The following is a 16,288-nucleotide window of genomic DNA, read 5'->3' as shown; positions in this document are numbered from 1 at the left end:
AGGTAATCAACCATTAATATCTACAAATTTTGAGATAGTATGTTTTGTTATCTGATCATAAGCTTCAACTTTATAAATGTTAGACATTTACAATAAAACTCCATTAAAAATCCTCAATTAGCTTTGGACTACATGTGAGGCAAAGGTGGCAAAGACTCCATTAGTTACTTTTCTGTAGCTATGAGAAAACACTAAGATCAAGGCAACTTAGGGAATGAACAATTTATTTGGGTTTATAGTTCCAGAGACATGAGTCTGTCATGGCAGGAACACAAGGCATCAGGCAGGCATGGTGGGAGAAGCAGAGAGCTGAAAGATTATATCATCTACCTCAAAAAAGAAACATACAGATGGAGAACCGAAATTAGAGAGGGGCTATATAATCCCAAGGCCTGACCTGGGTGACAAGCTTCCTCCAACAAGGCCACAACCCTTAAACCTTCCCAGACAGCACCACCAACTGGGGAACAGGTACTCAAGTGCGTCAAGTGCTCAATGAGGACGCACTCCTCATTGAGATGACCACAGGAAGAGAGAAGCCAGTCAGAGCAACATGCTTAGAAATTGCTTCTCCACAGTCAAGTCTCGGAAGCCATGATGGGTCCAATCTACTGTTTCATCCATACAGACCCTCTACATGGGCAAGTCACAGGGACATGATGTAATTAATTAATCTTTATCCATTTGAAGGACTCTTTTATATAAGTTGCTACTCTGGCAGAATTCTATTGTCTTTGCAAATGGTTCAGACTTCTGTCTTGTAGGCATCTGAGATCCTCCCCAAATATTCAGGGAAGTCCTCCAACCCTTATTGTGTTCATTGAAAAAGCACAAATCAAAACCAGCTGGAAATGATGTACAATATGTAATGAATTATTTTCTCTATGTGATCTAAGCCTAACTCCACTTCTGTGAAGGGAGCTTTCTTGTCAGTTCACCTGGTGAATCGAAGCTGCCTATGGCTCTGGGACAGCTGTGGAAGCAGCCATCTCTAAATACTGCCAAAGAACACGTTTTTTTTTTTTTTTTTTTTTTTTTTTTTTCTTAAAATTTCCTAGGTGATGACTTTTCTGTTCATGAGCACTTTTCATGTTTCTTGGCAGAAAAATATTGGCTCATTTTAGACTAGACTGGCTGTCTCTGCAGGAGTGGAATCAAGTCAAAGGTTTTTGAAACATTTCTTCCTTAGGAGTGCTTTCGACTTTATTGGCTTCTGTAGCTTTCCAGGTGGATACAGCCAACTGGTCAAAGTGCTATTCTGTTAAACAATATCCTACAAAACCAGGCTCTACATAGCCAAGGGTACACAAGAACCTTCCAGGCGAGTGTCAAGCAAGCTTTAAGGTAATAGTTTCCTTTACTGTTCATTATGCAACTGGTCGAACAATAAGACTCAATCTCCATATGTACGTATTTTTATAAAATCAGTAAGTGTGAGTATGCAGCTCTTTCGTCCTTTTTACATCTTTTTTTTTAAACTCAGTACTATTTTTTTAAGACAGAAACTTGCTATGTCACTTCAGATCACCAGTTTGTGCCACCATTCCAGGATGCATGTGGTGCTAGTGACTGAACCCAGAGCTTTATTCATGTAAAGCAAACAATCTATCAACTGTGATATATGCGCCCAGGCATCTAGCAGCTTTTCCACACCTAATATCTACCTTCCACCTCCAAAAGCCAAATAGCCTCTCATCCACCTCACTAATACCAAATGGTAGAAAACCCAAGACCCAATTCCAGATCTTAGCGCTCAATTAGACTCTGATGCCTTAGGAATAAAATGGTCTTCATTTTTAAAAATAATCCTAACCAATAATCAGTTAATGGACTATAAATAATTTTTAATAAAAGACTATTATGTGTGCACTCTTTTTTACGTGTAAGACCAAAGAATTGAATGCCATTACTATAACAAAACACCTCTACTCTTGTCTACTTATGTGAATAAATTTATCATCATTTACATCCATAAAATGGGAAGAAAAAGTAATATTGGGGCTGAATCCTGTATCTTATGAGTACTAAGTAACATTTATCTACAAATACAGAAAATTATCTATTAATTTGAAAAGAAGCTCATTCATCCCACTGGGATAGCTTTCTAACACAGTTTTTCTTGGTTTGGTAATGACTTAAAAAATGACCACTTACAATGACACTCAATGGTCAAGGGATGTTTAAAACTTAAAATACTCAGCTGATATCTTTTGGTACAAAGCATAAAAAGGTGATGATTAGTCAATATAAATTATATTATATTTTATATTAAGTTAAAATTCTGTGGGAGAGCAATCTGCACCATCACTGTGCCATTTATAGAAAGTAGATTTAATTTTCAGTGTAGAATAGTAACTATATTTTTAGTAACTATTCATAGCCTGGTGGGATTATATCTTTTGCAACTATTTAAGCTTAGAATGAAAAGTATTGGATGCCTCACTAAAACCGCTGAGGAAGACTTAGCTAATCAAATTTCTTTAGAAAGTACACAAGTAAGAACACTACTCCTTAAGTGTGATGCATGTGGGATCTTGCCCACATCCCCCCGTGCTTCCATAGTCATCCCAGTCTGCATATCCATCAAAACCAAACTTTTTCCCTTGATGATCTCCCCATGATGACCTTTTCCTTGTATAACATGGACCTCATACAGCATTTACCTATACTACTTATTTGATGCAATATACTCTTCCCACAGTAATTTTTAAATATATATTAATCATATGCTCCACCCCCAACCTCAAAGCAATTTTTGTGGGTGCCATTTGTGTATTTTCTGTATTCATACTACCTCCTGATTACTGTAAACACAAAGATGTAGTAATTAGCCCCTCCCCCCAAAAGTTAATCATTTGGAAGAAAGGTTAACTTCAGGAGTCTCTCTAATGCAGGTGCATTGGTGACACAAGGGTCACCATCATGTAACGTGTAGTTGGAGTTCCGTTTAAGGAACAAACACATCATCCATTCTTTCCACGGCCTGCTGCATGACTTCAAGGTAGAAGGACTGCATCGAGCCCTCTGTGACTGAAGACAAGAACTGAATAATTACAAGACAGGGCTTGACAGGCAGCTCTGCTTTTGAGCTGCAATGCCTGGGTTGGCACTGCTTTCCACAGTGGTTTGGTGAGATGCTGGGGCTGCAGGAGCAGCAGAGCTAAAGAGAAGTCGCAGTTATCATCAGAAGAAAACCTTCTCAAGGGGATGGCACCAGTCGAGGAAAGCAAAGGGAAATACGGGAGGCTTCTTAGTGTCTAGAGATTACCTTCCACTACATGCCATTGGCCAAAGCAACTGATGTGGTTGAGCATGGAGCTTCCCATGATGCCATGGGGAGGTCTATAGATTCAGACATGAGTGACAAAACAGAACACAAGCAAGTGAGAACATTTTAAAAAAAGCAAAGCAGCTACGTTGCCTATGACTTGTTTGAGCTAATCACTTTAATCTTCAGCTTGGTGTTAGAACTTCAGAGCCTTAGCATTTGCTGGGAAAGTTCTTTTGGGAAGGTTAGACAGTGAACTAATTTTATCTGTAGCTCAACTTCCACAAACAATTTCATCAACTATCCTTCCGGTATAGAGCCACATTATTGCTTCTTTGGTAGCTTCATGTTGAGTTAAAATATGCTATAATTTTGAAGATTTTTTAACCTACCCATTGCTCATATTCCCAGCTTTATTTTTGTTGTTGTTGTTGTTGTTGTTGTTTTGTTTTGCTTTGCATTAGCAACAGGCTTGCAGTACTCCATCCACACTCTGACAAATAGCTTGTGAAACTAATATACAGATTTATAATTCTGTTAATTGAAGTTAGGTATGTGATCTAGAACAATGGACAAAGTTTGTGCTTGGGGAGTCAGAAGTGTGTGGAAGGAATGTCCATTTTTGGCATCCTGGGCTAAGAGCCATCTATTATGTCCACCACCTACAGAGCGACGTCTGTGCTCCTAAGACTATCAAAGGTGAACTTCACAAAGGGATAACAGTTTCTCGTGCAGATGCCATTTTTAACCCTAGAAATCAAATGTGACTTTTGTTTTACAGCTAACAATATTTCTATCTGTGCATTAAAGCTTGCCAGATAAAAATATTCTTGCTGGTTGGGGTGGTGGCGGAGGTGCATAAAACTTTTGAGAATACCTTGCTCAGATGCTGAAAATTTTTTTGAATGTTCATCTTGGAAAGTCTAACAGGAATAATATAATCCAGGGGGAATGGTGAGATTCTGGACAAGCAGTGAGATGGCTGGAGGAGGGCTTATGAATAAAGAGAACAGGAGAGAGAGAGAGACCTGATGTTGATTCATCGATGAAAAATTACTTGCATACAATTGTATTGCCCCCCTGGGATGTTCTGCTCTCAAATACTTTAAATAGTTGGTGTTGCAGCGTTGGCGTTTGGTTCGTTCCTGGACGTGAGGTAAGAGGTACAGCCTTAGCACTAAGACTCCAGGAGCCAGAGGGTCCCATGTGTCCTACTTACTGCCTTTTCTTTTCTGTGCTCTAATAGTGCCCTAGGTGCCAGAGAGTTGACAAGACCCTCCTAAGGCAAGCTTTCTGCCAAGTCACAGCTCCAAAGAGAACAGCCCCCGCTTCTGTTCCTGATTAAACCCCACCCATGTTGGATGACAGTGACACGAACCGAAGCTGTCTCACTCTCCCCGCCACACAAGCCTGCCTTGCGTTAACGGCGGCATTTACCCGTATCACCCCATTCTGCTTCTTTTCAGAATTAACGTCTTAGGGATGGATCCCCTGGGCAATCCTTTCGACAATGAGTTCTACAACGGACTCTGTGACCGGGTACGGGACGGCAACACTTTGAAATACCATCGCAAACCCTGGAATGTAGCTTTTCTGGCCTATGAAGTAAGTCACCTCAGCAGAAAACATGTTGTTTTGTTTTGGCTGAAAGATGTTTTGCTAAATTTAATTTTCAGTGCGGTAATAACTGAAAGCGACTGTGGTGCTGACAGAGAGATGTATCTTAGACCTCTTCAGAAACACACCGTAGTCTCTCATCAGCCCTAACAACATAGCCCTAGTGATAAAGATTTGGGAAAAATACCTATGTTCTATAAAAAAAGAATCAGCCAGGGTGCTAAAATGACTAAAAATAAAATTAGAGCAGACTTTTTGTGTGATCAAAATGATCAAACTGCTTCCATGCCAGTTGTTCATCAAACTGAGCCTTTCGAGAAGAAAGCCCTTCCCTTTGCGTCTTTTTTCTTGAGTTTCTGGAAAGTTCTTTCAGCTGATGTCACACCCACCACACTACAGTACATACAGACTTTTTAACAACCATAAATAACCATCTCAGCATGAAGCTATCCTATTTGCCTGTGATGTTAACTCATATCTAGACCACACTGTTAGATCGCGTGCACCTGTAAATCTAGAATAAAGTCAACAGTTTCCCACAAACCTGGAGGAAATTTGGAGGTTATGGTCTTTTTCCATAGTATCGTATTTGCCTCATGTGAGTACAAAATTTTGTGAGTGAATGCCAACAGTCTATCGAAAAAACGTAGTTTTCTGAGCTGGTGAGATCATTCAGCTGGTAAAAACACTTTTCACCAAGTCTGGAGATCTGAGTTTCATCCTTGGGTCCACATAGTGGAAGAAGGAAACAGACTCACCCAAGCTGTTTCTCACTTACACGCATGCACCACGTGGCATAAAGTGCCTCAACATAAATGAATTTTTTTTTTTTTGAGTCAGGATCTTACTATCTAGACTTTCTGGACTTAAACTCAGTATATAGCCCAGCCTGACCTCAAACTCACCAAGATCTACTTGCCTCAGCCTCTGAGCTCTTGTGATTAAAAGCACGAAGCACTATGTCTGACAGTAAAAAATTTAAGTGCTTTTCTAAATGGAATATAGAAAACATGGCACCTTTGGCCATTACTGACAGGGGAAAGTGGCTTGGCATGTGCAGCTTCTGTATAAAGGCAAAACTTGCATGATACGAAATGGTCAGGGCTGGGTGGCCACATCAATGAACATCAGGAGAGTAAACACACCTTTGTCCCACCTCTAGAAAGATATAAGGCGAAAGATGTGGTTTCTGCCCTGTATATTACTGACACCCATGGGATATTTGGAACAGCATCATAATCAAACGCATTAAGCTTTCCGTTGCAAGACTAATCTACGTTCACACGATGTGGAATAAATAAAAATCTATAATCACTTTTGATTAGCTCGGGTGCGATTAGTGCCTCCAAATGAGTTTTTCCATCAGGCTCATAAAAAAACAAAGTAGGCAGGGATGTGAACAAGGGTTCTTATTTGTTATCAGTCAGGGAAGAGAGCTCTTTCAGCTGAGGCCTTGCTAAGCGCCTGTGTCACCTTGGTGCTCTGAGTGGTGGTGGCCGCCTTAGACAGATCTGTTACGGTCTTGGAAAGTAAGTGGCCAAGCTTGTCATCTTACGCATGAACAAATGGGAATTTTTTATGAGTGAAAATCTGTAGTTTAATTTACTTTTTTCTTCAGTTTCGAATGCTCAGTAAAATAAAACATCTTCCGCATTTTGCGAATCAGTACAAAACCTAAGTTAAGTATACTTTCTTACTGTCTATTACCAACTGCATGTGCAGAGGGCATACTCACGGATTCCTGTCTGCTGAATGAGTTGTTATTACATTTCATTTATTTATCATGAGTGCATGCGCACACTGTGGAGCTCACACAGAATTCACGGGTAACTTGCAGGGGTCGGTTACCCTTTTCTGCCATGTGGGTCTCAGAGATGGCATTCAAGTCATCAGCCTTGATAGCGAACACAAATACCCATTGATCCATCTTGACAACATATATGAGTTAATTTTTAAACCTTGTTTAGGTTACTCATTGGCAAAAAAGTTATTGTCTTTAGTTACTGAGAGAATAACTTGATGTTTCTTGTCTCAAATTTTCTGTGGTTTAAAACCCATCCCTCATGGGTAGGAACCCTATCTCAGCTCCAGAGCTACGGGGTCTTTGGTAAAGTACTTATTGTGTGACTCAGTATTTCATGTAGAAAACAGAAATAGCATTGCATACCCCATGGCTATAAAGGGATCTGAATTTATAAATCTCTCACATACCAAGCACTCAATAAACACTTGTATTGGTTATTTTTAGAGCATGATTAGTGAAAGACTTAACCCAGGCTAGGAACTTCATTAGTGGTTATTTAACAAGTTTATGATGTGTAGTGACCACTTTTATAACTCAGAAGCAGAGCAGGAGCATCTGAGGAATGTGGAAATATGACTGTATTTACAGAACAGATCCTTTTCAACCTGCTTTTCTTTCGCTCTCTCTTTGTAGTTGATGAATACTATGTAGGCCTAAATCAGGTGTTTTGGTTTTATTGTACTGTTTAAACCTGGGTCCCTGTAAACATGTAAGACTGGGGAGCCAACCAGAAGTTGACAAAGTACACTCAGGTTATAACCACCCCTTTCATCCCAGAACCACTGAAAACCCCAGCTGACGTTCACAGCCACCAGCCCTCCCCAAATCTGGCTCAATTTTCTTTGGAGCTGTCTTTATTCCAGGCAGTCTTTACTTCTTGGTGTTGCCAGATTTTCTGTTTGCTTCAATTGAGCTCTCCCTGAATCACTGATGCTTCTCTTTCCTGTAAGTTCAGCATTCATTTAGTTCTGATAGCTACAAACGCTGTTTCTAGCTCATATCCTCCTCTGAACTAGGTAATTGTTACTCTCATTGTCTGCAGTTATCACACAGTCAACATTCCTAAGGGTAGATGGGAGCAGTATCTTCCTTATCACTGAGCTTAAATCCTGAAAGCATTTCCAGGCCTTCCCCTACAGACACACTTCAAAGTGCACAGTAGTTGATCAATTGCAAAGCTTTAATTATAACTTTAGCTTTATATTCTCCATCCTCACTGTTATTGCCTCAGGCTTTTGTCATAAAAAAATACTATCTTATTTACCTTTCTCATCTAAAATACTATTGAAAATCTTACTATCTTTCAGCCTCTAGTTTTTCTCAATTTTGGAAGACTGAAGAGAAACCCAAACTAAAATATGTATAGAAAGCTGGTAAAGGTGTCATGAAGAGTTTCTCCATACAAATGGATAACAGAATGATACACTATCATTTATCTTATTAATATGACTTAAAAATTTTTAAAGATGATATTTTCAATGAAGGCAGGAAACTTCAATCAAATGAACATTTATTAGATGACAAATTGTCCCTAGAGATGACAACAACATGAAGAGGCTTGATGAACACTTCCGTTAGTCTTTCTCCAGGCAGCTTGAGTCCATTTAGAAAGCTTGACAGCTGACAGATAAAGATGATTGTATACATGTTCATTTCTTTGTTTTATGTTGATATTTCCCAAGGAATAAATATGAAGACTTTCCCTTTAAAAGTTGTTGTAATAAGGAGAATTATGATCTATAAATTAATGCTTATGGGTTCCAACTTGTAGTCAGAAGCAGAGTCAAATCATAAAGAAATTCATGCCATTTTGAGTACGTTGAGTTAATTAATGCCAAAGATGGTGACGAAGCCACGGAGCACAACAAAATGGTCAGAGTGTCATTTTAGATGTTTCTGTTTTATAAGGAGGAGTTTCAAAGGGAGATGACCACAGCCAATGAGAAAGGAGAGATAGAATCCAAGCAGGAGATAACATGACGCATGTCTGGGTCTGCGGTGGACACAGACTATGGATAGAGGGGTGAACCCAGCACATGTAAGCATGGAGGTCATTGTATATCAACTGAAGAAAGAGTGGAGATAACTGCCTAATTCTGAATTAAGACTCCCTGGTTAGAATTTGATAAATTCCTTCATTTACTAGGCAATCCATGTTAAATCTAAGTGTTTTATATGCAGCAAAGTGATGATAAATTTTTGGGGTGTACTAAAAGGGCTAATAATTGTAAAATGCTGGAACAGTGCCTAATAAATGACACGTACCAGACAAAATGTCAGGAAATCCCTCCTCAGTGAACAGGGGAGCATCAAAAGAGATATGAGAGTTAGATGTATGAGAACTCTACTAAAGTAGAAATGAGTCCTAAGAACAATTGACTTTTGATAATTTTGAGTCTGAGGTTTTCTATGGTGTGTACATAGCTATCATACAAAGAGTAGATAGGACTAATCTGAAGGCAAGGAGAATGCCAGAAAGTGATCTTCACTCTTGTGATCACTGAATTCCCAAAAGGCCCTGAGATCACACAGGAAAATATGTTGCAAAGGAAAAGAGAAGTGAAAAGTTGATTTCAGAACATGCCAACATTTGCTTTCTATTATTAGGTGCTCTGATTTTGGCCACATACACACCTAGAGCTGGTGGATCTTGTTGAAGAATTAACGATTTTATCATTATACAATGCCTTTCCTTATCGCTTTGCACAGTACTTAAACTCTATCTTATCTGACACAAGTTTGGCTACCTCTGTTCCACTTTTGTTTACATTTGTATGAGGTATATCCTTTCTTTCAATCAATGGGCATCTTTAGAAGTGAGGTGAGTGTCTTGCAAGCAGCATGTGGTCAGGGCTGTGGTTTTTATCTACAGAGCCACTCTGCATCTCTCAAATGGACAATGTAATCAATTTATTTCCAAGGTAATTATTGGTGGGTAAGGGCTAACCTCTGCCATGTCATTGTTTTCATGCTGTTTTAAAGATTCCTTGTTCTTTTTTCCCCCTCTTTCTTTTGAATTAGGTGATTTTTTTGTTTGTTTGCTTGCTTGCTTGTTTAATGGTGATTTTTTGACTCTTTACGTTTTGTGATTTTTCACTATGGATTTTTGCCTTGTAATTATCATGACTCACCACAAGGCTTTCATAAAACATCTTATAGTTATAACAAGCTTTTATACAATGTTAACAATTTAACCTCAATCTCATAAAACTAAACATTTTAATGTTTTCTATTTATGTGTCAAACTGCTAGTTTTAATTATGTATATTTTTCTTTGTGGACTATATTGTAATTAAGCTTTTTCTGAGACAAACCTGAAGGCTGAATCATACTAGCATACCTGGACCCTCAACTATGTGGGCCAGACCAGCTCTGGGAGAGAGCATAGCCTTGTGCACGAGGGTCAAGACTAAAGACACTCAAGTACTCGGTGCTGACCTAGTACTTGAGGCTACGGGGTCAGCTTAGATCTGGAAGCTGTGAGCACAAGCATGGTAATGGAAAACTGGATGGGTGCTTTGCCCAGAGTTGGTAGCCTAAAGCTAAAGCTGCAGAGGCCAGCATTTCACAGGATGGGCATGAAATTTGAGGGTATATAAACCAAGCTGCCACTGAAGCTACCAAAAGCCTGTTATGAGCCCAGAGCTTGAATTTAAAGGAGTTCATTGGTAGCCTGGAACCACCTGGCCTGGCCTACACAAAGTAGGGACCTATATTCATTGGAACCGGTTGATTCTGGGGCTCAAGGCTGTAAATGCATGCTGAGGTTAGGTTATATTGTGTCTTGTATCAGAAGTGACTTGTCTGGACCTGAGAAATTTAAGTGGTGCCTTTTATATCAGGAAAGTGTAGCAATCGGATCCTCAGTTCACTCTGGAGTCTGGGACTAGAGGAATCAGCCTAGCACTGAAACAATCCTAGAGGCTGGCTTTACAAGAAAAGATCTGTGTCCTAGGACCATTAGGTTAACCTGACATTTGGAGTTATGAGGATCCAGGTTAGGATCCAGATTCAGAGCCATGAATTTGCCTGTCAATAGAGCAGGCTGGAGATTCAATCCACAGAGCCTGGGGCCACAGGCATCTGATTTTTGTGTTATCTTGCTGTAGTCCAAGGCAAGGTCTAACACTTGCTTTACTCCTCTTCCTTACAGAAGAGGGCTTCTCCACAGTTTGCTCTCTGGGTTGAGCTAGTGGAGGCATGGTCTTCTTTCACGCATGTTTTCTTATTGTTATGCTGTGCTCAGGTTGAGTGATCTCTCAATCTCTGGTGTTCTTAGCTCTCGCGAATATATTTGTATTGTGGAAAATGTTCAAATTAGCATTTCTGCAAGAGGACCAGTTCTGGAGTGTATTACTGTCATATTCCTGAAGTCACTCCTCTCCACATGTACATGAAACACTTTTAACCGCATCTGGCACAGAGCAAACAATAAATGCTAGTTATTAGCTTTATTATCACTCTACATATTGAAGTTAATACATTTTCTTCGTACCTTCCACACACAGACAGTTTGCTCAGTAGGGAAGCTGTAACAGTGAGAGTATAGAGCAGGCAGAAGCCTGACTTCTTACAGTTCTCCACTGAGGGTCTATTTAATAAGCAATTATAGCAGAAGAGGTTTCTATTTTATTTTGTTTAAAAAGAGGATCCACCAAACCATATATTCTAAAAACTTACGAGGCTAAAAGATTAAGTAGCTTCCTGAAAACACATGATATTTAAGCTCGTATTTGAGATGAGAGTGAGAGATGACAACAACAAAAATTATATTTTATGTGTATGAATTTGTGCAACATGTATATTATGGGGAAAGAGTAATTATTGAAATCTTGCTGTGTATTGTTTGATACAGATTTTCTCATTGAATCTCATGAAATGTTGATAAGTATCTCTTTTTCTTTCTTCTGGAAATCAGACGATGCACAGTGTATGTAGTGATGTCCTGAAGATCACAGGTGTGGTGACAGTTTTAATAACTGACATCACACCATCTAGAATCATCTGAGGAAGAGTCCCAATGAGAGATTCTCTAGAACAAGTTGGTCTATGCATAGGTCTGTGGGAGATTGTCATAATTATGTTATTTGATGTAGGAAGACCCAACATAAAAGTGGGTGGCGCTACTTCTTGGGTTTGAACCCTGAGCTGTAGAAGAATATTGATAAGAAACTGAGCAGTAAGCATACATTCCTACTCATTCTCTCTCCACCCTTGACTACAGGTATGATGAGCTGCTTCAAATGTCTGCCTTAGCCTCCTCACAATGCTAGACCACAACCTTAAAATTGCTTCTTTCTGTCTGTGCACATTATCACAGCAATAGAAACAAAACTGGGTTTTATTCTATTTTTATTATTATCCTATATTTGTTTATTTACAAATTATAAAATTATTCACAATATCTTTAATTGTATTAATATTAATTATAAATATATTTGTGACTATATTATAAATACATTAATACCAATTAATATAATTTAAATATGTAATTTATAATGTATCATTCTACATTTTTATTATTATTCTAGTAAAATAACATTGGTTCTGAGAAGGTGGGATTATTGTTGCGATGAACATATGTGCTTCTTTTGCTACCTGAACTATTTTATGATGGGAACGTATGGAAGAGTTTGGAACCTTGGGTTAGGAAATCTGGTAGTAGGGGTTAGTGGGCCATAGTAGGCACTAGGAAGACAGTAGTGTTAAGAATGTGGGCAGTAGAGACATGACGTGATGCTTCAGAGAACACTCTATTGGGAACTGAGCTAGAGGCCATTTGTCTGGTATTTTGACCAAAAATATGGGTTCATTCTACCTGTGACCTGAGACATTGAGTGAAAGTGAATATAAAAATACTGGACCGATTCGTCTGACAGAGGAACCATCAAGGTACTACAGTATTCAGGTTGGTGCTGGCACTGTGGAGAAGCCCCCAGGGCTGCCCTAGGACAACAGAAGTATGTTTCCCCGGGGTCAGCACTCAGAAGTGGGCAGAGCTGTGGCCCGAGAGGAGCCAGGGTAGATCTTAGAGGGCTGGCCCTCACTTGGCGGAGCTGTAAACACCACTCACATCGTACAGGTTTTGAAGCATCAAGTGTGCAATATTGAGGGATTCATGGAGAGCAGCTGAGGCCAGGCACTGTGTGGCAGGGTGGGAGTCGTGCAGAGAGGCCCTGATAAACTGCTGGAGGAAGCTATGAAGGTGAAGCCTCAATTTCAACAGAGGCTCCAGGATACTTTGAAATCTGGTACCATAGCTCTGCTAAGGAGAGGTGCAGGTGTGCAATGAATCTGATCTAAGCCAAGGAGAGAAGTTGTGACACTCCAGGTGGCAGGGCTGGAAGAGTAGGGCTACTCAAGCCCTTTGGAGGCCAGACTGTACTACAAATCCCAGATTTTGAATATAAGCGTATTCAATGAGGAATTGCTTCTTTTCCCTGTTGAATTTCTGGGGAACAGATTTGCATGTGGTTGTTTTACATCCCAGTTCATTTATTCTGTGAAATTATATGTTGGAAGACATGGCTGATTTTTTTTTATTATTATTATTTCATAGGCACTTAGAATTAAGAGACTTTGAATATTTAACCTGTCTGAATTTTTGAAGGCAGGGGATTTTTACAAGGTTGCACTATATTTTACGTTATTATATAAACATGAATTTTGCAGACAAGGGTTAGAAGGTTATACCTTAAAGGTGATGTGTCCGTGTGCCAAGTTAAAAGGGGAGGGGCTGTGATGGCCAGTTGTAATTAACTGTTCACGTGACATAATCTAGAATCACCTATTGGCATGGCTATGGAGATGGTCTTACCTGTGCTAATTGATGCAGAAAGCTACCATTCTCAGGGCTTAGGTCCTCAGTGATGTTACAGCAGAGGAAGAAAACTGAGCAGAAGTATACATTGATTCATCTTCTCTCTGCTCTTAACTACGGGTGGGATGCAACCAGCCGCTTCGGATCCCTGCCTAGATTTCTTCACAGTGATACAGTTCTGAGACAAATAAGTCCTTTCTCCACTAAAATTGTTTTTGTTGGGGTATTTTATCACAACAACAAAAAAATAAAATTTGAAACACAGGCTCTGTACTTGAACCACAAAATGTGACTCCAGCACTTTCAGCTTAAACTCCTTCCTTTACTACTTTTTAAATAGCTGTCTCATTTAGATTTGTTTTTTTAACAGCTCTTCTTTATTTTCAGACCAAGGCTGATAAAATTTTCAGAACTGAGAATTATGAAGAAGAGATTCATATATTCAAACAAATCATCCAAGAAAAGACCTCGAATTTTAATGTAAATTTAGCTCTAAAATTTAAAATTACTGAAGCACCTATAAAAGGAGTTGAAGAAGTTTTCCCGGAAAAAAACTCTTCAAACTCAAAACCTGAAGAAGTTTCAACTAATTTTCAATTTTCGTACTTCAAGGGTCAAATGTTTAAACGATTATCAACATATTTGTCAAAGACGGTAAGAACTAGATAATTCATATAAAGAGTATGATAGGACATATTTCAAGTGACCTCAGTCTCTCTTTGAGGTAATAGGAAATGAAAGTAAAGCAGAGTAAATCTTCACAGAACAGGAAGTAAACTGTTCTAGAACAGGAAGCAAATTGTTCTAGAACAGGACGCAAACTGCCATGGCAGGGAATGCTCAGATGCCAGTAGCAGTCAGTGAGGCCAACACTGGGCATTAGTGACTTAAGTGTGTTCTAAGAGCTCAGAGCACACTGCTTGGCTGAGATATCAGTGTCAGAGCATCCCATTCGACAAGCATCATGATTATTAGTTAATACGATGAAGAATTAATCTGGAAGATTTACTTATTTATCGAATGGCCCATCAGAGTGATGCCTACGTGTTTGCTGTACAGCCTATTTCCCAAGCAATGACGCTGTATACATTGCACACAAAATCAGTCTGCTTGCTTTGGAATCACAGTTTTAGACTGAGTCTTTTTTTAAAAGTTTTTGTTTTTATATTTCATGCAGATTTCAAAGTTCATTTCACCACCTTTAGACTAAATATAACATACTCTTTTGCCATTGGTGGGATACTGATCAAACGCTTACTCTTCCTTTCCTGATAGCATCATCACCTGCTTAGACCCTTCATCTGCAGAATAATATTGAGAGTAATAATTCATTCTCAATATTCATATTGTGCTTAATTGTACAACTAGTTTGTGTGAGTCTGCACACTGCCTCAACGTGTACAGAGCTGGCAATTTTTTTAGCCCATTCCTTGCTTTCTTAACTGTAGACTCACAGTGTAGGCCAGGCATTTTCCTAGATACTTAGAATACTTTTTTATTTTTAATCAAGCCAACAGAGAATCATACCTTTGTGCAGCTGAAAGCTTGGCTGAGGGTGTCTGCCAAAAACAATAAATATAACAACAAAGGAAAGCAGCTATCCAATCTTTAGAAATTGATTGGTGCTATAGAGAAAAGAGAAAGGTAGAGAAGCTTAAGGGAAATCGGTGAGTGGGTAGCAGACAACAGCGCCAAAAGGAAGGCTCAAGGGTGGGCTTCATTGAAAAGACAAGATCAGAGAAAATATTTAAGGGCGATGTAGCCAGATAGCTGAATTAAAGACAGTGTATCTGGAAGAAGGACTATTAAAGTTGGGTTCAAAGGTATGAAGAGTCTAATGGAATGGTTCTGTCACAATGAACAAGAAAGAGAACAGATTTGAAAGGGAATTTTAATTGGATCACACAGAGCCTCAAAGCTCACTGTAAAGGGTGAATTTCCTCTTTGCAAAGGGGGTTTCAGCACAATTGTTGACATTCATTGCTATACCTAAAACAGCTGCTTTGGGCACTGTGTTGGGGAAAGATTGGTTGGACTTTCGAAGAATGAGCATAGGGGTGATGTATAAGCCAGTGCAGGAATCCAGATGGGACACAGAATTCTAGATAGGATAGTTCCCATTAGATCTGACTGCAGTGTTTAGAGCCTAAGCCACTTGAAGGATGGAGTTGCTGATGGGGGACCTTTCAAGCAAAGGAGGCTGAAAGGAAGACCAGGGTTAGTTCTAGTTAGATTAAATGTGAGCGCCCTGTTCAGTGTTCAGTTGAAGGTGTCAGGTAGGAAGCAGGTGTTAAGGGTTTAGAGTTTAGGAAAAGATCTGGGCTCAAGTTATCATTTTAAGAGGTTGTGACATACAGATGATGCTTAAAATCAGAGGCCTTTGTGGGACAGAGAACATGGTTAGAATACATGTTATAAGTAGAAGAATGAGTGCTAAATTTGGGGAACTTCAATTTAAAGAATGTTGTAAAAGGAGAAACAAGCAGAGAAAACCAGAAAGCAAGAGGTATAATGCCTTTGAACCTTGCTGCTCAGTTAGGTCCCTGGATCAGATCATTTATATCAATGGGAAGCCAGGCTGCTTTCCGCCCAGATACAAAAGTCAGAAGCACATGTTAACAAGATCTCCATGGTGATCTGTTCATCTTCTGCAGCTTTATAAGCTCCAGGACCTGACAATTAACTCTGCCAAGTGAGCTAATGGGTCAAAAATGAGGATGGTAATCACTGGCCTTAGGATTACGAACGAAGGTCCTTGGAAACCTTGACCAGAATGGTT

The 16,288-nt window shown here is 39.4% G+C and overlaps 1 protein-coding gene across 3 annotated transcripts in view; it reads left to right on the top strand.

Moving 5' to 3' along the window:
* C9 (complement C9) overlaps nucleotides 1-16,288 on the top strand; it is a 43,387-nt gene that overhangs the window by 15,764 nt on the left and 11,335 nt on the right. For 2 of the 3 annotated variants that reach the window (XM_021654489.2, XM_060380515.1), the window contains exons 5-6: nucleotides 4,735-4,873; nucleotides 13,897-14,163. In XM_021654489.2, coding sequence (XP_021510164.1) covers nucleotides 4,735-4,873; nucleotides 13,897-14,163 — 406 coding nt within the window. The remainder of the gene's footprint in view (nucleotides 1-4,734; nucleotides 4,874-13,896; nucleotides 14,164-16,288) is intronic. The other variant, XM_060380516.1, reaches the window with a different exon arrangement.

This window comes from Meriones unguiculatus, chromosome 3 (genome assembly GCF_030254825.1).
Source record: "Meriones unguiculatus strain TT.TT164.6M chromosome 3, Bangor_MerUng_6.1, whole genome shotgun sequence".
Taxonomy (NCBI): domain Eukaryota; kingdom Metazoa; phylum Chordata; class Mammalia; order Rodentia; family Muridae; genus Meriones; species Meriones unguiculatus.
This window is presented reverse-complemented; position numbering and strand designations above follow the sequence as displayed.